General features: G+C 50.0%; 1 protein-coding gene across 2 annotated transcripts; it reads left to right on the top strand.

The window, feature by feature from the left end:
* The first annotated feature begins 569 nt into the window (after positions 1-569).
* LOC123411929 lies at positions 570-10,331 on the top strand. 2 transcript variants are annotated; one of them, XM_045104890.1, is made up of 4 exons: positions 570-2,334; positions 2,460-2,706; positions 9,792-9,965; positions 10,122-10,331. In XM_045104890.1, the coding sequence occupies exons 1-4, from the start codon at positions 676-678 to the stop codon at positions 10,223-10,225; spliced, it is 2,184 nt and encodes a 727-aa protein (XP_044960825.1). In that variant the 5' UTR covers positions 570-675; the 3' UTR covers positions 10,226-10,331. The 2 variants fall into 2 exon arrangements, with proteins under 2 accessions (XP_044960825.1, XP_044960824.1); XM_045104889.1 differs by having other exon boundaries at positions 574-2,334; positions 9,792-10,331.
* The last annotated feature ends 11,350 nt before the right edge of the window (positions 10,332-21,681 follow it).

Consider the following 21,681-nt stretch of genomic DNA (forward strand, 5'->3'; position numbering starts at 1 on the left):
CCGAGATGAGGCCGATGTGGAGGCCAACCTTCGGTTCATCCGACAAAGGGAGTCGGAAGCCCACGCCCTCTTCGACGAGTTTGAGGCGGACATAGCGGCGGAGGAAGCTGCAGCGGAGCACCCGGAGGCGTTGGAGGGGGCCACAGCAGAGGCGTCGGAGGGGATGGAGCTGCAGCTGCAGCTGCCGCACATCAACCCGTCGGAGGACATGGAGATCGTCAAAATCTCCGACAAAGGGTAGATAGTTTATATGTAGTACATATGTTTATATGTTTGCATGCTTTTGTACGGATTCAAGGAATTAATATGAGATGTTCAGATGTAGTAATTTTTTTTAGACGTGCTTGTGAGTACTTGCGGACGTGTTAGATTTGCAAGTGTGGCTGTAGATGCTCTAAGAGCGGAACGGCTCGTGTAAGAGGGCACCACATGGCTTTTTTGTTTTTGTTTTTTGAAATACGTGGGCTATTTTCTGTGCTATTCTACTAGCTGCCGACACCAGTGGAAGCCGAATTGAGGCCTGCATAATCGGCCCGGCCCAATCAGCCGGAGGTCGACGTCTTTGGTCTGCGACTTCGATGCGTGGATGCCCTAGGTCTTCTCCTTCCATCCTCCCCAACCTTCCCCATCCACACCCACAAGAAACCGCCGGCGAGGAAAGCAACTCGACTGACAATGCATGGCAAGCGAGACCGCCTCATCGGCGACCGTTGTCTTTCCGTCCTCACAGATCAGAAGCAGGATATATGCCGTCTGCTCGGTTATATCCATGGTTTCTACAAGGAGGCGCTCGACCGGCTTCCGTTGGGGGCGATTCCCTCGCTGGCCGCGCGCCTCCTCAAGGCCGGCATGCTCATCGGCTTCCTCGACCCAGTCTCCAACATCATCGCCAACACCATCGCCTACATCCCTTCACCGACGCCTGGATCCGTCGACGACAACGAGGAGGGGGATGAGGCACCGTCGTCGGACTGGATCCTCTCGAAGATCATCACCGACACCAACGACTTATTTGTCTTCGAACTGCCGCTTTCCGGGCACCAGTCTACGACCGTCGCGCGGCTGTCGCTTGACGGTCTTGTCAGCTTCCTCACCTCCCACTACCGCTACCTATGCGACAGGGAAGCCATGAGCTACTTGCTCCTGGCCAGGGCCGATCTTCTCACCGCTGTGCGCCTAATCGAGCGAGATCGTGGCAATAGGTGCAACTCCTTTAGTATTACCTCCACTACAGCCAAGATCGCCCTGGAACGTGCCGCTGTGTCTGCGAGGCATCCTGACCCAGACGTCCTGGTGAAAGCGTCGCTGACTATGGCCTCTTGCCTGGCCGATGTCACCGCAGTTCTTGCTGGACAAGGCCCTCTCTCGCTTGCAACTATCGGTAGCATCACCAAGCTGCTCACGAGAAAGCCTACGATCATGGATGTTGTCACCAACCTATCACTGGATCATCTTTGTGGTAAGAAGAAGAACAAGAAGAGGAAGAGAAGCGAGCAGGCAGCAGAAACCATAGAGAGGAGTAGGGCACAGAAAAAGCTTGGGCCTCAGTTGACATTCAGATACACAGTGGCTCTGAAGCTTTTGCTCTTAGGCAAGATCCATGGGCACTACTTGCAGGCACTTGCCAAGCTGCCTCGGGATGGCTTGCGCAAGGGTCACCACCGCAGCCTCCTCAGGGGTGGATATTGCTATGGCCCCAACGATCCTGTCTCCAACATCATCCTCAACACCATCTGGTATGGCTCCATGTTTCCCACGCCCCAAAAGTTTGAGCTACAGTTTAAGGTGGATATGATATGCACAGACATGCTTACACGCATTGAGTGCTGTTCTTTTTACGGCCTTGTTGCCTTCCTTCGCACCTGTCTCCCCTCTATCTCGGAGCACGATGCAATCTGGTATCTGTTCAGGAGCGATGCTGATGTCCACAAGGCCATCCGTGAGGCAGTGAAGCATGATCATTTTTTGTCTGGCAGTTACGAGGACGCCTATAAGCAAGCAGCGGTTGTTTCATGGCATGATGACCCTGATGCGCTGGTGAAATTTGCCACGTCTTCGTTGAACATGGAGTCTGCCAAGTTGTTAGCTATATTGCAGGGCACACTCACCAACGACAGAGTTGAATGCCTCACCATGGCTCTGCCACATAAATATCCACCTACCAAGTCCGAGGAGCAGGCTCAGCAAGTGATCGAGGCGACGTCTAACTCACATGTCTTGAGCAAAAACCAGAAAAGGTTCATTTCAGAGTTCCAGAAAAAATTTCGTCGCGACCAGAACTTCTTTGTCAGAAAGGTCAAGGCGGCATTGAGCGACTACTCTCAGCAAAATGGGGTTGGTACATTTGCTTCTGTTTTTTTGTTTCGTTCCTTGTGAATTCTAACGTGCACCAATTACTTTCATTTGGTCAAAACCTTTTTTCACATATTGGCTGCCCTTTTCTGCATTGTTACTTATAGGTGCACTATAAACTTCATATCATCTGCGGTGTGAATCCTAATGTACCGGGCGGATCAAGTGTTGCTCTTTTTAAGAAGAGGTTCCCATTTGAGTACTTCCATGTCAACTTCTTGGCAACAGCCAAGGGACCAAATTCTGCTGTTGCAGCTCCACAACTGTTCTTCGCTCAATGTAGCAATAGTGTCAAAGAGAAGCGGAAGAGACCATCCTGGTGCTCCCCTATATCAGATTCTCGCATAGATAATGGTATGCTCTCAGCTCTCTCTTTTCATGCACGTACTGGTGGCAATTTGAATGTGTCATTCTTGCCTGTATATTTAACAATTGCAAACATACAATAGTTGGTCGAATCATTTATATGTTTGCACTACTAGCTGTATATCATTACTGTCATACAAATTGGACCATAGTTTTTTCTCTCCTATCACAAAGCTTGATTACTAGGCGCAGTTAAGCCACTCGTATAAATGAATTAAATCTTGTTTTCTAAAAACTGGAAGGGAAAATTTATCAGTGCCGAATAGCCAAAATTCATAGGCGAAATTTCTTAGCATTTTTGTTAATGCATTTATATGGAGCCACGCTATGAGAAAAAACAGTACACTTCCCTGGCAATGCAGCCATGTCGTCGGTGTACTCACTTGGAGCCATGGACGGATGCAGCCATGATTATTTATGCGCTAGCGCCGGCCCCTATTGAGCCACGTGAGTAGCCAAAGGTCTTAGTAGTTGAACATACTCGCGATGCACGTGCACTAGCGTCAGCACTGATCATCTCGTAGTTTAGACCTCGAACACTAATATGTTAAGAAATCAGTGTTCTAGAGAACACTATCGATGGTTTGAAGAAAATGCAGTTGTCTGTGTATCAGCAGTGTTGATGGATGGTTCCCTTAACTTCCATATTATTACAGAAGATGGCTCTTGGTTTGAACTCCCCTTGGAATTTATGATCCAAAGCCTTAGATTGATGACCAACCCAATATGATGGTTGTTACTTTAAAGATGACGTGGTTTATTATGGATGCTGCATTTGAATAAAAGAGATAGGGCTTAGAAGACGTGGCCAAATAGAACTTAGTAGTTGCACATACTCGTGATGCACGTGCACTAGCGTCAGCACTGATCATCTCGTAGTTTAGACCTCGAACACTAATATGTTAAGAAATCAGTGTTCTAGAGAACACTATCGATGGTTTGAAGAAAATGCAGTTGTCTGTGTATCAGCAGTGTTGATGGATGGTTCCTTTAACTTCCATATTATTACAGAAGATGGCTCTTGGTTTGAACTCCCCTTGGAATTTATGATCCAAAGCCTTAGATTGATGACCAACCCAATATGATGGTTGTTACTTTAAAGATGACGTGGTTTATTATGGATGCTGCATTTGAATAAAAGAGATAGGGCTTAGAAGACGTGGCCAAATAGAACTGCATCTTCCTTTTTTGTTTCCCTTTACACACAGGAATTGTCACGGTTTATTTATCTGCACATTATTTGATATATGAAATATTACTTTGTTTAATTATATGATAATTCTTTTTCTTAAGACGCATAATGATGTGAAATAACTTCCAGATAATTAGAGCATTGATAATTTACAGTAATAATGTTCTAATATGATTGTAAGAGATACCATCGAAGTATTCAAACTCTAGTTGAATTGTTTGTTTGTCACCCTTTATTTATTCGTACAACTAGAAAATTAGGCATGTTTTTTTTTCATGTCACTAGAATTTTCAGAAAATGTATATCCAGACATAATGAGTTTACAAGTTGGTAATGAGAATGATAGCAAATACTCCCTCCGCCCCGAAATAAATGTCTCAACTTTGTACTAGCTCTAGCATAAAATAGTACTAAGCTTGAGACACTTACTTTTGGGACAGAGGATGGTAGGGTTGCGTAGTCTATGAGGCCTATCTTGTAGTCGGTATGGATGAGGGAAGGGGTGGTGAGGTGGCGGCGGTGGTTGGCGGCGTTGGTTGGCGGCGTTGGGGCGCCATTGCTGGAGCGAGACAGGAGGTCAAGAGGGTTAGGGTTTGAGGCGCCGGCTCCTATGTGGAGCCGATCAGAATATTGATCTTGCTGAATCTCAAAAGCTGCCGATTACATGACTATATATAAGTTGTCAGGCTATCATAAATTGGGCTAAGCCCCTAATACTATTTAAGACAACTGGGCCAGATTGGCTAACTGAGCCTACGCCGGCAATAATGTAAACCGGTCATAACATCTCTCCCCGCCTGCGCAAACAACTCGTCCTTGAGCTGGAAATCTGGATAGTGCTGACGGAACTCCTCCAGGTTCTCCCATGTAGTATCCTCCTCCGAAAGCCTGTGCCACTGGACCAGCAAGCGCCAGACACCACGGCTTCGCTGGGCCTTCAATATCTTGTCTGGAGCAGGAAGGATGTGGCCGTCGGATGTGGGCGGAAGAGCCGGTGTAGCCGCCGATGGCTCCCCCCGGAAAGGCTTCAACAAGTCAACATGGAAGACATCATGGAGACGTGCACCAGGAGGAAGCTGCAGGCGGTAGGCAACACTGCCAATGCGTTCCAACACCTGAAAGGGTCCTGCGTAGCGAGGTCCCAGCTTGCGCTTGGCGTGGGGATCAAGTGACTGCGTAGTACGGTGAAGAAGTCGCAGCCACACGCAATCCCCCACGGCAAACTCTGCCTCATGATGATGAGCGTCGTAGTATTTCTTGGACAGCTACTGGGCCTGAAGAAGACCCTGCCGCACCTCAGCCAGGATGGCATCTCGGTCGCGAAGAATTGCGCCTGCTGCCTCAGTCCGTGTGGCCCCTGATTGGAGAGGCAGGATGGCCGGAGGATGCCGGCCATAAACCACCTCAAAAGGAGTGGCTCGCAGGGCGGAGCTGTAAGAAGTGTTGTAGTAGTATTCTGCCCATGAAAGCCAGTCCACCCAAGCTCGGGGTCGATCACCGGTGATGCAGCGCAGGTACATAGCAATTACCTTGTTGAGAACTTCTGATTGGCCGACAGTCTGGGGATGGCACGCCGTTCAAAAGCGTAACTTGACGCTTGCCAATCTAAAAAGGTCCCTCCACACATGGCCAGTGAACATCGGGTCACGATCACTGATGATCGAAGAGGGAAACCCATGGAGGCAGACGATGCCGTCGAAGAAGGCGCGTGCGACGGAAGTGGCGGTGTAAGGATGACTCAACACGATGAAGTGCGCATACTTGGAGAACCGGTCCACCATCGTGAGAATGACAGACTTGCCGCCCACCTTGGGAAGGCCCTCAATAAAATCCATGCAAATGTCAGCCCAGTCCTGGGAGGGCACCTCAAGAGGCTGAAGAAGACGGCTGGCTGCAAGGTCTCAGTCTTGTTACGCTGGCATGTGACACAAGAACGTACCCAATTGCACACCAACGCACGGTCTCCCGACAGATAGAAGTCTTTGCGAAGGCGATGGAGTGTTTTCTGCACCCCTTCGTGGCCGGCTGAGTGCGCTAAGAGAATCGCCTGGTGACGGATATCGTCATGATCGGGAACAAACATGCGTCAACCGTGGAGGAGTAACCCGTCCTCGAGGCGCCACGGCACTGCAAGTCGCCCTCCTCAAGCCGCTTCGTATGAAGCTGAGCATCGTCGGCCGTGGCAGTAGCACGGCGAATGTCGTCGATGAAGACGAACTAGGGCCCGGGGCGAATGCAGAGGGCTGTGCCCTGGTGTCGGAGGCGTCGTCATCGGCATCACGTCGTGACAGGGCGTCAGCCACAATATTGAGGCTTCATGGACGATACTCGATGGTTAAGTCATAGCCGAACAACTTGCTGATCCATTGGTGCTGCGGAATTGTGGACACAAGTTGATCCAACAAAAAATTCAGGCGGTAATGGTCAGTGTGAATCAAGAAATGTCGCCCCCCGAGATAAGGTCACCAGTGTCGCACTGCCTGGACCAATCCGATAAGCTCCTGCTCTTAAGCTGCGAGCTTATGGTGACGTGCGGCGAAAGGCTGGCTGAAGAAGGCGAGTGGGCCCGAGCCTTGGTGAAGAACAGCGCCGAACCCTAGGCTGGAAGCATCGCAGTCCACCATGAACTGCTGCTCAAAATCCGGCATCTGGAGCACCAGACCAATAGTAAGCGCCTCCTTTAAGGACCGAAAGGCAGTAGCGGCCTCCTCGTCCCACGAGAAGGTGTCGCGGCGGAGCAGTCGTGTGAGCAGCGCGGCGAGATGGCCAAACTCCTGGATAAACTTCCGGTAGTAGTCGGTGTTGGCCAAGATGCCACCGTCGCGATCTTGTCGGCATCGATGGCGACTCCCTGGACGGAGATGACGTGGCCGAGATAGGCGACGGATGTCGTGCCAAACGAGCACTTCGGGTGCTTAAGGTGGAGTTGGTGTGCCCGAAGCTCGTTGAAGATGATGGCGACGTGTTGTAGGTGCTTTGCCCAAGAGGAGCTATAGATGAGAATATCATCAAAGAAAACGAGCACAAACGGTCGCAAGTAGGGCTTGAGGATGTTGTTCATCAAGGCCTGGAATGTCGTCGGTGCATTGGAGAGGCCGAAAGGCATCACCAAAAACTCAAAGTGGCCATGATGAGTGCGAAACGCCGTCTTCGTGATGCCATCCGGGTGCATCCGAACCTGATGATAGCCCGAGCGCAAGTCGAGCTTATTGAAGAGCTCCACGACCGGTATGGGAAACTTATCCTTAGATGTTACGGCGTTGAGAGCACGGTAGTCGATGCAAAAGCGCCGGGAGCCGTCGGGCTTGCGAACTAGGAGCACTGGGGCCGAGAATGGCGACGTGGAGATCCGGATGATGCCCAAGGTGAGCATGAGTGTGCACTGTCGTTCCAGGTCGTCCTTCCGCAGTTGCGGGTAGCGATAGGGCCGAACTGCGACAGGGGTTGTACCCGGAAGGAGGTGAATGCGATGGTCGCAGATGCGGGCGGGCGGAAGCCCTTGAGGCTTGTCGAAGAGATCGTTGTGCTGTTGCAGGAGATTGGCCAACAGGGGCGGCTTCGAATCAACGGTGGCTGTCATCAACTATGGCGGAGCTGGTGTCGTTGTCTCGCCGCACGCACCTGCCACTGCACCTTGCGACCTTGGCGCCAATACCTCAGGGTAAGGGCATCGAAATCCCACAAGATGGGACCGAGAGTCCGCAGAAAATCCACACCGATGATGAAGTCGAAGCAGCCCAAGTCGATGCCCACGCAAGTAATGGCGAAGTGCTCGTCACCAATGGTAATGGGAACCTGCCGTGCAATCCCGTGGCAGCGAAGGCGGTCATCGTTGGCCACGGTAACCCATAACTGCTCGTCGTCGGATGGTTGAAGGGCCGGTCGCCGCATGGTAGACTCGCGCATGAAGTTGTGCGTAGAGCCCGTATCGAGGAGAGCTAAGAGGCGCTCCCCATTAACCGTGACTGGTAGCATCATCGTCTTGTCCGCCCGGGTGCCGGCGATGGCATGGAGGGAGACCCCAAGTGCAGTTGCATCAGACGGTTCCGTCTCCTCAGTCGGCTCGGGAGACGTGGTATCCTCCTCGACGTAGTCGACTGTCTCCAGGTAGAAAAGACGCGGGCACACGTGGCCCGACACGTAGGGTTCGTCGTTGTTGAAGCAGAGTCCCTGGCGGCGATGCTCGACCTGCTCGGCTAGGGTGAGCCGCCGAAATGGGCGAGTCGTGGCCGGGGTGGAGGACCCTGTCGTCGACTGGGCGCGGGCGTGGCCGTCCGAGGTGGAAGGCGAGGAGCTCGAGCTGGAAACGCCTGCTGCATGGAGATGGCGCGCTGCTCGAACGCACGTGCGTAGTACATAGCCGTCTGAGGTCCTATGGTCTGCGCATCTCGACGTCCACGCGGACGTGGTCGGGGAGGCCGCCGACGAAGAGTTCGGCCTGTTGGAGGGCCGAGATGCCTGACGCGTGGCAGGCCAGCGCCTGGAAGCGTTCGGCGAAATCCTGCACCGAGGAACGGAACGGCAGACGACTCGAACTGTATAAGGCACACGTCGCGGAAGCGGTCCCATGGCGGCATCCCACCCTCGTCTTGCTCGAGGGCGTAGTACCACGTTTGTGCCGCACCCCGGAGATGGTAGGAGGCGATCCAGGTGCGGTCGGATGCGAGCTTCCGTTGTCCCAGGAAGAACCGGTCGCACTGGTTGAGCGAGTTTAGGGGGTCGCCTGTGTTGTCGTAGGTGGCGAACTCCAGCTTGGAGAAACGCGGCGGATGTTGGCCGTAGCCGACGGCCAGCGGTTGTTCCGCGTGGTGAAGCACCGTGGCGGACGGGGCCGGAAGGGCGGGTTGTAGTGTCCCGCCGTGGAACAATTGCCCGCGGTAGGGGTTTCCCTCGTCCCCGAGGAGACCGCGAGGGACCCGACCGGCTGCACCATAGCCGGTGGTGGGAAGGAGGGCTGACTCGGCCCGACCGTGTAGACCGGCTCGTTCAGCCAAGCCGACAGCGGAGATGGTGAAGGAGGAAACTTCACCGCCTGGATGGGCGCGCCCGACAGGGGCGCGGCCCGCTGGATGGCGCTGCGAACTCTGGTGCGGCGCGGCCGAGGGCAGGGCGACGCGATGGTGGGGAAGAACGCCGCCGCCTGTTGCTGTGCGTACGGCACCGCGAGCAGCGCGCGGATGCTCGCGACTGCGTGGCCGAGCTCCAGGAGGGCGGCAGTCAGCTCCGCGGGGAGAGGACGAGGCCGGCCGTGTTCGGCATGGCCACGACGGTCGCGGCAGGTGGCCCGGAGAGCACAGGCGCGTCGCCCGAGAAGCCAGTGGCAGAGAGGTCGGCGGCAGAGAGTCGGTTGCTGGCGGAAGGCTGGGGATGGGCGGTGGAGTCGACATGATCGAGCCGGGACTAGCTGATACCAAATTGGTAGGGTTGCCTAGTCTACCAGGCCTATCTCGTAGTCGGTATGGATGAGGGGAGGGGTGGTTGGTGGCGCCCCCGCTGGAGTGAGATAGGAGGTCGAGAGGGTTAGGGTTTGGGGCGCCGGCTACTATGTGGAGCCGATCAGAATATTTATCTTGCTTAATCTCAAAAGGTGCGGATTACATGATTATATATAAGTTCATAAACTGGGCTTAAGCCCCTAATACTATTTAAGATAACTGCTCCAGATTGGCTAAATGGGCCTATGCCGGCTATAATTTAAACCGGTCATAACAGAGGAAGTATATGACAGTGTGGCATTCAGTTTTTTTATAGAAGTACACATCATGAAATTTGTATTATAAATGGTGAAAAATGCCAAGTCAGGACATATGGTAGGATCTAAATGCGTGCTCTGTTATATGCTTTCTTAATAATCTAATTCCTTATTTTATTTTGATGCAAGTTCGATGCTTCTCTTGTGAGTTTAATGGGGCAAAGATTGTGCATCCATATGATGAATCATATTCTGGGCGCCACGAAGATTTCAACATCATAGCTCGGGGACATGGCACTCTGAATGATCTTCTTATCAGCTCCTGCCATTATCATTCTGACAAGATGGCCTCATTGACAGAAGATTTCATCTATTTTGATCCCAGCATGGACTCAGTGTTTGCAAAGATGAATCCTATTTCTAATGTGGCTAGGAACTTGAAAGGCTTTAAGGGTAGAATCTTCTGATATGTTTCTGGCTTGTATGAAAGAACATAAATTAGCTGTTAATTGACAGAAGATTTCATCTATTTTGATCCCAGCATGGACTCAGTGTTTGCAAAGATGAATCCTATTTCTAATGTGGCTAGGAACTTGAAAGGCTTTAAGGGTAGAATCTTCTGATATGTTTCTGGCTTGTATGAAATAACATAAATTAGGTGTTATAGGTGTGGATTGGAACGTGGAAACGTATAGCTGTATGGTTCTCAATTGTGCTGATTTCCTTTTACCGTATAGGTGTGTTTTCTTTTCTCAATTGAAATAGTGTTTGCACATGAACACGTGATTGTGTTTTGTGGCATCAAGGCGACACGCAAGATATTTTGGAGTTGCCCTATCGCTTAGTGCTTCTCCCGTTGTGCGAAATTACTATTGTTATAAAAATGAATAGAAATAAATGTATCTAAAACTAATATACATCTAGAGATATTCATTCTTGGAACCGACTATGCAGCGACGCTGCACCTTGGCTCTACCGTGGGGCGGCTGTTGTCGACATGCGCAATGCTGGCACAGCAAAATAAAAAGGATATGATTCATTAGTCTATACCTAATAATAAAGAGGCTATTGCTTTCATCGGAATTTCCACCGCGGCATTTTTACAAAGAAGCCCCTGTCTTTTTAGGTAATTAAACCCGCGGTCCTTCCTCAAGTGAGAAAACGTTTTGTTCAAAAATAAACTCCCTTTCTTACCCTCGCCTCCCCATCCCAACCGTCAGGAGGCGCCCGACCTGCGCGATGTCGATGGATCTGGTGCGACGACTTGCTCCGGTGATGGTGTCGTCCTGCTCGTCTAGAGAAAGAGAGAGGCACGACGTGAGGGAGAAAGGATAGAGAGGAAGAAAGGAGAAGGAGAAGTGGCGTAAGGTGAGGGAGGCAGTCACTGGCGGCGGTGCCTCCGGTGACCAACGAGCGGGCAAGGCGGCGAGCTCCTATTGAGGCGGCGAGGCTTAGTGCGTGTTGTTTCCTCAGGATCGAGTCTTGTCTTTCGTGAAGTGGCGAACGGTTGCTAGCTTTGATCTGGATGATCCCGATGGAGAGCTGGGTGGTGGCTCTAGGTTCCAGCTGCCTCCAGAGTCCTACTTCCCCAAGCTCGATGAGATTGCTAGCCACCTTTTGAGGTCCTCAGCCCTTGGCCGGCTTCTCATCCTGTTCAGGTTTTCTTCCATGTTATGGGGTGTGCTCCGGCGGTGACGTACGACTGAGGAGGATGGGGTATGGGTGGTGCAGATTTGCCGTTTTGGACAGATTTCCGATTTCCAAATTCTGGTACGGGTATGCCTGAATCGCTTCTTGGCCCTGTTTTTTGCTTCTTTTTGTTGATTTACCCTAAAGTCTAAAGTTCCAAATGACACGTCTACTGTCTACTTCTCTAGATTCAGGATCTGCATATATAATGTGATTTCCATCTACTGCATTTGCTTGGCTGCTCAGCTAGAGAACCGCAAGTTCATCTATGTCTAGAAAGTACTTAAATTTCAGTCGAGTAATCATCAAATCATTTGTTTATCCTGTTGGTACTACCCGTTCTAAGGTAGTAAATTTTTAGCTTCCTACTACCTCTTCCTCTATTACCTCTTCACTTGCTAATACATGTTCTACTTCTGTGCTATTTTTTAGCAAAGACAAAGAGTACGCGTCCTTGTAAGTCTCCAATTGTGCTAACATGTCTTGGATCGATCTCCCTGTTCTAGTGGATGCCAAGCCTCCAGATGTAGGGTAAACTAGATCATTACATGTAGTGAAGCCCTACCATGTCTCCGGCAATGCGGCGTCTGCAATACCAGAGCGCCACCCTACCTAAATGACAAAAGGCGCAAACCAAAGGCCTCTTGGAGGACTCGCTCGAGATTTGTTGATATGCTAGATACATGAATGATACTGGATATTTTTGCGTAAAAATAGTTGCAGCCTCTTGGACATATATAATTATACTACCTACTCATGAGGAATATCTTATTTTATTATTAGTACCGCAATAACCTTTTAGAAGATCTGATTACTAGAAATATGGAATTTCCTAGAAGATATTTGGAAAGCACAGTTCATGAAAACAAATGCCAGTCCTTTTATTTTCTGAAAAGCTCTCTTCATTCCTTTTCTCGTCTATTCTTACTGCTTGAGAATTTTTGCAGTCCGTACCATGTATCCACTGTTCACTAATCAGAGTGTTCCTATGCTAAAAGTTGTTGTTTTGCCCTTGCAGATTTTTTCTATGGAATTTATGCGGTCTAAATAGTACAGTATTTTATTACTTTTCTGGAAGGATGCAAAAGCCATACCGGGCTTCCTCTGCATACTGAATGCTAAAGGATGCAATAGTATTTGTGTAATTGGGAAGTGTCATTCTCTATGTTTACCGATTGGACTCACCCTCTTAAGAGATCTAACCCTTGTCACCATAAGGAAAAAAGCAAAGATTATTATGAGGCCATCAAGTTTGAATTCAGAGAAGCAAATTAGTCTTCATGAACCATTATCGCGTTGTTGATGATGCTTTTTTTTAAACGAGGCAAAACACTTGCCATTTTCATTGATTAAGAAGAACAGAATTGCCCGGTTAATTGAAGGGAAACCGGGCTAAACCGATTGTTGATGATGCTTCACATGTAAGTTTTTTGGTCCATTGAGACTAGGTCTTTTAATTATTCAGAAGCGATGTCAAATGGTACGTAACATTGTTTATTTTAATTTTCTTTCATTATTAAGTTGAGAACGGATTGTTGCATTTCCATTTGGGAAAAGGAGAGGAGAAAATGATGGATTGGGGCTTTGGCGGAACATTATTACCGTCTAGAAAATTCATGGCAACAAGGCCAATAGTTGAACATATAAATCTTTTTGAATAAATTCTTTTGTAACTCTCAATCACTACTACCTCGTCGATTTATACTTAGAGGACCAGATGGCAAAAATCCAATGCAAGGCCTTACACATGCCTGCCCATTTGGTGCATGGATGTGATTTGAGCTTAGGCCATTAAGCATCATCTTCGTGCAGTCCCTACCCAAAAGGAGCAACTGTATTTTGTGAGCTCGAATGTGATATATTGATATGTATTCACATATTTAAAGGTGCATTGCTGTATTTTGTATAATTGTAATTCAAAAAACACAAAACTAATCTAGAATAAGTTAATTTTTGTGGTTATAATTGTGCATCCACCTCGAAAAATATTTTTCCATTCATGCCGAATGAGTCTTCGATTGGAAGAGGAGAGTCTCATTCTCACTAGGAGGGTGTAGGCATTTTTTCTCCCGTTGCAACTCACGGGCCTTTTTCCTAGTACTATTAAATTAAGTATTGGCATCACTGAAAAAGTATGCTAAATGCTGCAATAATGCGGTTAGTTCTCTCTTTCTCCTGTATATGCATGGAATAAAGTCAACAAGATTCCCATTAATGTTTGAAATTTTAAAAGTTTTATCTACAAAACCGTTAATTCAATTGATGATCCGTTTTCACCATTGACTTCGTCGCGACGAGTTCTTCAAAACTAGATCCCATGTCGACATGTTCCGTCAACTTTTTTTTCCATTCATAATTGCCACTTTTTTGACCCACTTGCCATAAAATAAGGCTTGATTATGCACTAATTGGGCTAATATTTTTACCGGGGTCTACTATAGGCACAATGATCATCTCCATTTGATATCATTGTTTACACAGGTGCCTCGATATTTTTTCTGGAATTAATCCCCCAAAGTGGCAGAAATTGGAAATGCTTTCGTAAGAGAAACATTGTATTGGACATAGCATTGTCACCCCTTTGATGCATATTGATTTGAGAGTCTCTTCAAATATTGGGGGAGACTAGCTGAACAAAGAAAGTGAAGCTTTCTTTGTTGCAATCCTTAGGGTTTCAAATTTCAAACAATAGAGTTTGAATTTGGTTGGTCTTTGTTGGGCAGTGATCGAGGTATAAACTAGGGTGAGTGAATCATTGTTAAAAAATTTAGAAGAAAAAGTTTGTAATAGAGTCAAAAGTTGATAACAACACAAAAATCAAAAGACTCTGATTTTGGGGGTCTTACATGGCTCATTTTTGTTGTTAGGTGCTCCCTGTTTTAGGTATCTGCTAGAAGTTTTTGTCTGGGTTTTTCCTGTCTTGGAACACTCTAGAAGGTTTCTAGTTTTTTTATTTTTGCTGGTTTTCCCTTTTTGCTTTTTGTTTTCATTATTTTCAAGTTCAATTATGTAGGATCAAAAATTGACTAGAAGAGGGTGAATAGAAGATTTTAAATGTTCTTAAAAGGAGTGAAATCTCTCAAAGAAGCATAGTGGAGTAATTACTCAAAGGCAGAAATTATGTTGTGATAAAACTAAGATAGTGAAAGACTTGGAGAATAAGCTTGGTAGAGCTACTAAAACATATCTACTAGAACGAACGATAGAACAATAACTAAGTAGAAGCAAAGGAAAACTACAAGAGCATGCATGCATAAATACAATCTTAAGTACTATAAGAGATAATACAAATCTATCATGGGCAAGTAGTGCTAAAATAGATGCAATTCAATTGCGAAGAACTGAACACGGAGAACAATGACGTGACAGAGGAATAATTCATATGGAGAAAAATACTAGAATTAATGCAAGTAAAGATGAAACCAATGGTGCTCGATCATGACAAGTGATTTGTTTGACCATTTCACACTTACACTGCCAAAGTGCTACGTCAATTTAGTTATTCGTGATGCTTCATTACTTAGCATATTTTTATGTTGTGTGGTTTTCAATCAATGAAATTACTCAATACTCTCGGTTGATGCATTGCTCAAAGAACTATTGTCAGTTCAAAGGGAGCAACCAACCGTTGCAGGTTGGGGTGGCTATTTGTATTCAAAGCAATTCTGAGGTGTGAAATGACCAACAAGGACACGTACGTGTCACCTAACGATAAACCGAAACATGGCACGAGAGTTGGATTTCAAACTAATGTGGCAACTTACTTGCTGAAACTCAATTGTCAATGATTCTTTGTCTAATTCGGGAATAACTTTGTCACCTTAGGAAATAGTCACTCTTCATAAAAGATTTCTCTCATTTTTCACTCAAAAAATTGGTTTATGATTGAGAACACAACGAATATCTAAATCTGCACTAACTTGGGCCCTCTTGTAGTATGATTTGCCCAATGACTCGGTAGAAAGAAAAATGAAACTAGAGAAACAATTACGTTTTCTCACAGTCTTCATTCTTTTCACTGGGGTCAATTTTTTCTCAAACAGCATACCGAAGCAATTGCTTTCAAAACAAATTTCACGGGATGTCTCCCACACGTATCTCTACTACTAAAGGAACAGTATGTGGTCCTGATGGTAGGTTCCCGTTCCTCGTTAATTTTCTTCATACCTCCCACCTTCGTTCGGTTTTTTCGTCTTTATTTTTTGATTTTTTCGTCATATATTTGGTAATGTATTTATGTGAAATAATCAATCAAAGTTAATCTCTAATAAAAATTTAAAGACTAAATCTGAATTAATTAACCTTACCATAAATGCCTCAATCTCATTTGTTAATGTTTCCATACATCACCAAATTACATTAGTTTTTAATAAATCTTTGAAGACCAAATCTGAATTAATTAATTAAACTTACCATAAGTGTCTAAATAACATTTATTAGTATTTCATTACATCACCAAATTACATTAATCTCTACTCCTAAAAGGGGAGTGCATGGCGGACCTAGGATAAGAACTGACCGGGACACCCAACTATAGAAAACTCTCAAACATATTTACACATAGGTTTATAAATGCTTCAATCTCTATTCCTAATGAAGCACTTTGTAGCCTGGTACCGGTTTATTTTGGTACACCAGTTTTATTTTCATCTCACCTCTCACCACCCCTTGCAATTGGTTTTCTTATCCATCGATATATTTTCTCTCCATTGCTTTCTTTCAAATCAACACTTTCCTAACACAAAAAGATCACATATCTAACTTTCCTAACCGATCTATCTAGTTAATGCAAAAGAAAGGGAATTATCTCTCTCACAATTGCATGAATTTCTTTTTATAGAAAAAGTAGAGAATCTCTCCACTCCTTTTTTCAAATCAACACTTTCCTAACGTATAAAAGATCACATATCAAACTTCCCTAATTGATCTCTCCAATTAATGCAAAAGAAAGGAAAGTATCTCTCTCGCAATTGAATGTATCTCTTTTGTAGAAAAAGGAGAGAATCTCTCTGTTGATTGTGTGTATCTCTTCCTTTATTTTCCTAATTGATTTACTTGACACTAACAATCAAATTACCCAAGTATAATTTGGTCCAACTTTTTTTATAATTTTGTGCATTGGTCACCATGCCAAAATTAATATCTGCTCCTAAAGTCTTAGTACCTAGGTCGTTATTCGTTTCATTCGTTCCCACTCCCCACCCATTCCCCCTCTCATCAAGCTTACCCTTCCACCACTCACAGATATTTTTCTATCCCACAAAAAACAGATTGATGAATAGAAAACCCGAAAAAACCCATACGTTCAAACCTAATGTACATTTCCCTCCCAATCTCTGCCCGCAGCCGCCGTAAGCCCCTTTCCTTCCCTCCTTCCTACCTCCTCGGCTCCTCCCCTACTGTCGCTACTCCACTCCGCCCTAACTGATGGGGGGATAACCCCGGGGAAAGCTCAACAAGCCTGCTCCTTCGCCTTCTGACAAAAAGGTACTGCCAAGACTCCCCTATGAAAAAACCCAAACCCCTTGGCCGGCTAGTAAATATCTGACGGGTGGGTGGCGAGGCGGTTGCCTCTCCAGCCGGCTCGGTCCAGTCATTCGGCTAGGGGCGAGGCGACGCCTTCTTGGACGGCTGGTCAGTCCTCCAGCCGGCTGAGGAGCACCCGTCACATCATACCATAGGCCATGATGGGACCCTTCCATAAAAGGTAACAACACGTCAGCAAGGGTACAAGATCAGGACGCTTGGCAGGCGCAGCGTCGGCGGCCACGCCACTGACCCCCCTCGGCTCTGATCCATCACCCTGCACACTGCCGGCCCGTCTAACACCCACTCCATTACCACACTCGGCGTGGTAATAGTGGAGACGGCCGTACTGACTGCCCATGATGAATCTCACTCGACGACACCCGACGTACCGCGTGTGTCCTGCGTCAACCTTACGCGGGAGCCTCATTGGCCAGCCGGCGGGCCCCACAGCCGGATGGGACCCGGCAGCCGGCGGGTCCCTCTCTCGACAAGACAAGACCCTGTGTGAATCCCTGGCCATCCACGGAGACTGCCAGCCGGGTCCCACCTCTGTACCTTTTATCCATATTTGTAATTCGGTGGGTTCGTCTATAAAACCCCCCGGCCCCCTCCATGCACTAGGTCGGTCAACACAACAACACAACAACACAAGACTACACCACGCAAGATTTACCTCCTGGGAGAGTAAGAGCTGAGCCGGCTGCTCACCCTTCCTCTTCCTCATACAGCTCCCGGAGCACCCTGTACGCATATTGATACATCATATATACACAACAGGATTAGGGGTATTATCTCTCCGGAGAGCCCTGAACCTCGGTACATCGTGCGTCCCACGCTTGTGCCAACCTCGTCCCCAGCGTCCTCCGGTGTTACTACGGTTTCCCTCATCTTTAGCCTACCCATGGCATATGTCATGAGTAAACACCGACATTTGGCGCCCGCCGTGGGGCCGTACGCGGCATCGGCTGGATTCACACGCTGGGCGGGGCCCCGCGCCTTCACCCGCGGATGCCATGCGTCCGGACAGATTTGCATGCCTGTGGAGCCTGCCTTCGATGAGGCTTCACCGATGATGATCGACGTCCCAGTCCGCCACCCGGACTCGGACGGGGAGTCCGATGATGAGTCGCCTCCCTGCGTCGTCGTCGCTGCTATGGAGAACCTCAGCGTCCTCTTTAGCGACCTACGTCTCAACGACGGCCCTCGCTACTTTGGCGAGGAGCTCGACGTAGATCTTTTATGTGCATGCTTCAGCAGGCTCTCCCTCACGGATACGCATGCCCCCGACACATACCCGAGCAATGTGCGTCTTCGACGGCCCTCCGTCATACACGGGGTTCTTCCCCTCACACCATGTCGCCATTGTCTCGCACGTTGCGGAGGTGATGTCGTCGACGCTGGGACCAGCAAGGGTCTCAGCAAGGCGCCGGCAGGCCCTGACGGTCGTTCCGCGGCTTTGGCCGACACGCTCCAGGTCGCCCACACCGGCCTGAGGACACCCATCACCACCATAGCAAACCCCGGCGATGCGCGAGCTTCGTTGGAGGAGGCCCGCCAATGGCTCTTGGAGGAGGGAACCGCTGTCGCCTCCGCCAAGCGCCGAATGGAGGCTGCGCGGCACGAGTACGACTCCGCCTAAGGCCTCACGCCGATCTCCGAAGGTCCTAGCCGGCTCGGCTCGGTCCGCAACTGCGGGCGGGTCATGTCCGAGATCCTAGGCGGTCGGCAGCCCATCTACGATACCCCTGCGGTCAACCTGCGGGCGGCCCAAGCGGCCATGGCAGAGATACCGGCTTTAGAGGGCGAGGAGCGCGCCCTTTAGGAGGAGCGGGTCAAGGAGCTCCTTGACGCTGCAAACGAGCAGCAGGCTCGACTCGACCATGGCCAGGGCCAGTCAGAGTCCCCGGGACCCAACCCCGTGGCGAGACGTGGTCCTGTCGGTCACACTCGAGTCGAGGTTTCATCCTCGCTGCATTCTTCAGGACGCAAGAGCGGAGGCAGCCGCAGGGAACGTTCTCGGCATCGAAGCGAGCCGAGCTCGAGCCGACGTCGCAAAGATGACGAGAGCGATTCGGCTCCCGAGGTGTCCCACTCGAAGGACACCCATGCCTCCCGTGATGACAAGGATGCCCGCAAGCGCATCAGAGAATTGGCGAAGTCGGCCCTTCTAGAGGAGGATGGTCCCGCTGGTCCGGCGTGCTTCGGTCCCCAGATCCGAGGAGAGCCCTCCCCCCGAGGCTTCACGCTCCCTCGAGACACCCCCAAGTACAATGGCACAACCAAGCCAGAAGACTGGCTGATCGACTACACCACCGCCATGGGCATCGCCCGGGGCAATAAGCGCGTGGCTGTTTGCTACGTGCCTCTTATGTTGATCGGTTCGGCTCGAACCTGGCTCAACAGCCTGCCGGCTGGGAGCATCAACTCGTGGGTAGATTTCGAGGCGGCCTTCGTCCGCAACTTCACCGGCACCTACAAGCGCCCAGGCCGGCCTCGCGAGCTGGACATGTGCGTTTAGAAGCCCGACGAGCCCCTTTGTGATTATGTCACGCGATGGACGGAACTTCGCAACTCCTGCGAAGGAGTGCATGAGGTTCAGGCCATCCAATACTTCATCGACGGTTGCCGAGACGGCACCCTACTCAAGCACAAGCTCATGTGCTCTGAGCCTACCTCTCTGGCGGTGCTCATGGCCAAGGCGGACAAGTACGCCACGGCCGACTCCGCGATGCGAGTCAAGGTAATCGCCTTGGACAAGACCGCTTCCACGTCGGCTGCTCCCAAGCCGGCTAGAGACAACCGAGTTGGCCAGAATAACAACCAGCGCAAGGCGGTTCAGCTCGATTCGCGCGCAAGGAACAAAATGGTGGCCAACGTGGAGGGAGAGGCCCCTGCCACGCAGGGCAACTCCCAGCGGAGGAAGACCTGCGGGGCTCCCTGGCAGCCCAGGCAGTCCTTCGAGCATATGCTCGACGCTCCCTGCAAGATGCATTCTGGCCAGAACCCCTCCAACCACACCCTCCGGCAGTGCACTTCGTGCGGCGACTGTCGCAGGGGGAGGGCTTGCCGGCTCCCCCAGGTGCGGCTGTGGCACCACATGCTTCGGCTCCTGGTCCCGCGCCGGCTCCTCCGCCGCCGCCTCCCCACCACAACGGCCGGCTCCACGACGACTACCCCCACCAAGACGGGGCATTCGTCGTCTTCACCAGCGAAGGCGGCAACAAGCATAGCCTGCGTCAGCGTCGGCGCGAGGTAAACGCCACGGTCCCCCCGGTTCCTCAATACATGCATTTGTCTGAAAAGCCCATCACATGGAGTCGGGTGGACCACCCCGTGGTGATGCCGAACCCCGGCTCGTACGCGCTCGTCCTCGACCCCACCTTTGCCTCTCCAAGGCTCACCTGCCGGTTCTCCCGGGTATTGGTCGATGGCGGCAGCAGCATCAACATCCTCTACCTTGACACCCTCCTCAAGCTCGGGCTCAAGGAGACAGACCTCCAGCCGACCAGCATTGTCTTCCACAGCATCGTGCCGGGACAGTCCTGCTCGCCGGTTGGCAAAATCCAGCTGGATGTCCTCTTCGGCGACAAGGCCCACTTCCGCCGGGAGCCCATATGGTCTGAGGTGGTAGACCTCAACAGCATGTATCACACGCTGTTGGGCAGGCCGGCTCTAGCCAAGTTCATGGCCATTTCCCATTACGCCTACCTCAAGATGAAGATGCCGGGTCCAAAGGGCATCATCACGATTGTTGGTGACTACAAGAAGTCGCTCGAGTGTGCGCGGGACAGTAGCCGCCTGGCCGACGCAATGGTGATTGCTGAGGAGAAAAGGCAGATTGACCGGCTGGTGGCCCAGGCTACCGAGCAGCCGGCGATCCCTACTCCCCCATCCCAGCCGGTCGGCGAAGGCTCTTTCGAGCCGGCTAAAGAGACCAAGCAGGTGCCACTCGACCCCGCAAACCCCAAGCAGTGCATCACCATCGGGGCTGGCCTCAGCCCCAAATAGGAAGGCGAGCTCGTCGACTTCCTCCGTGAGAATCGGGACATCTTTGCATGGTCCTCCAAAGACATGCCTGGAGTCCCGAGGAAGTACGCCAAGCACAAACTTCAAGTGCGACCAGATGCAAAGCCGGTGAAACAACCCCTGCGTCGCTTCACCAAGGGAAAGCGGTGCACGATTGGAGAAGAGATTGCCCAGCTCCTTGCAGCCGGCTTCATCATGGAGGTTTTCCACCCGGACTGGTTAGCCAACCCAGTCCTGGTGCTGAAGAAAAACAATAGCTGGCGAATGTGTATAGACTACACAAGCCTGAACAAGGCATGTACGAAAGACCCTTTCGCTTTGCCCCGGATAGATCAAGTGATTGACTCCACAACCGGCTGCGAATTGCTATCATTTCTGGACGGTTATTCCGGCTACCACCAGATCAAGCTGGATCCAGCCGATCGCCCGAAGACCTCCTTCATTACGGCCTTCGAGGCCTACTGCTATACCACCATCATGTTCAGCCTGAAGAACGCAGGGGCGATGTTCCAACGCTGCATGCAGCAGTGCTTGCTGCCCCAAATTGGCAGGAACATCCACGTCTATGTGGATGACATCGTCGTCAAGACGAAGCAGCACTTCAGCCTCCTCGACGACCTGCGGGAGATGTTCGCCAACCTGCATGAGTACAAGATCCGGCTCAATCCGGAGGAGTGCGTCTTCGGGGTCCTAGGCGACAAACTCTTGGGGTTCTTCATGTCCGCTCGCGGCATAGAGGTGAACCCTGAGAAAATTTGCACCATTGAGCGGATGGCGAAGCCGGCTCGGATCCTCGACGCCCAGAAGTTCGCCGGCTGCCTGGCGTCCCTGAGCC

This window comes from Hordeum vulgare, chromosome 7H (assembly GCF_904849725.1).
Source record: "Hordeum vulgare subsp. vulgare chromosome 7H, MorexV3_pseudomolecules_assembly, whole genome shotgun sequence".
Lineage (NCBI taxonomy): Eukaryota > Viridiplantae > Streptophyta > Magnoliopsida > Poales > Poaceae > Hordeum > Hordeum vulgare.

Excerpts from the sequence above, each read along its gene's own strand:
- LOC123411929 (XM_045104890.1), top strand. The coding sequence starts at position 676 with ATGCATGGCAAGCGAGACCGCCTCATCGGCGACCGTTGTCTTTCCGTC. Across the intron at positions 2,707-9,791 it reads AGATTCTCGCATAGATAATG|TTCGATGCTTCTCTTGTGAG; the intron begins GTATGCTCTCAG and ends TTTTGATGCAAG. Across the intron at positions 9,966-10,121 it reads GATGGCCTCATTGACAGAAG|ATTTCATCTATTTTGATCCC; the intron begins ATTTCATCTATT and ends AATTGACAGAAG.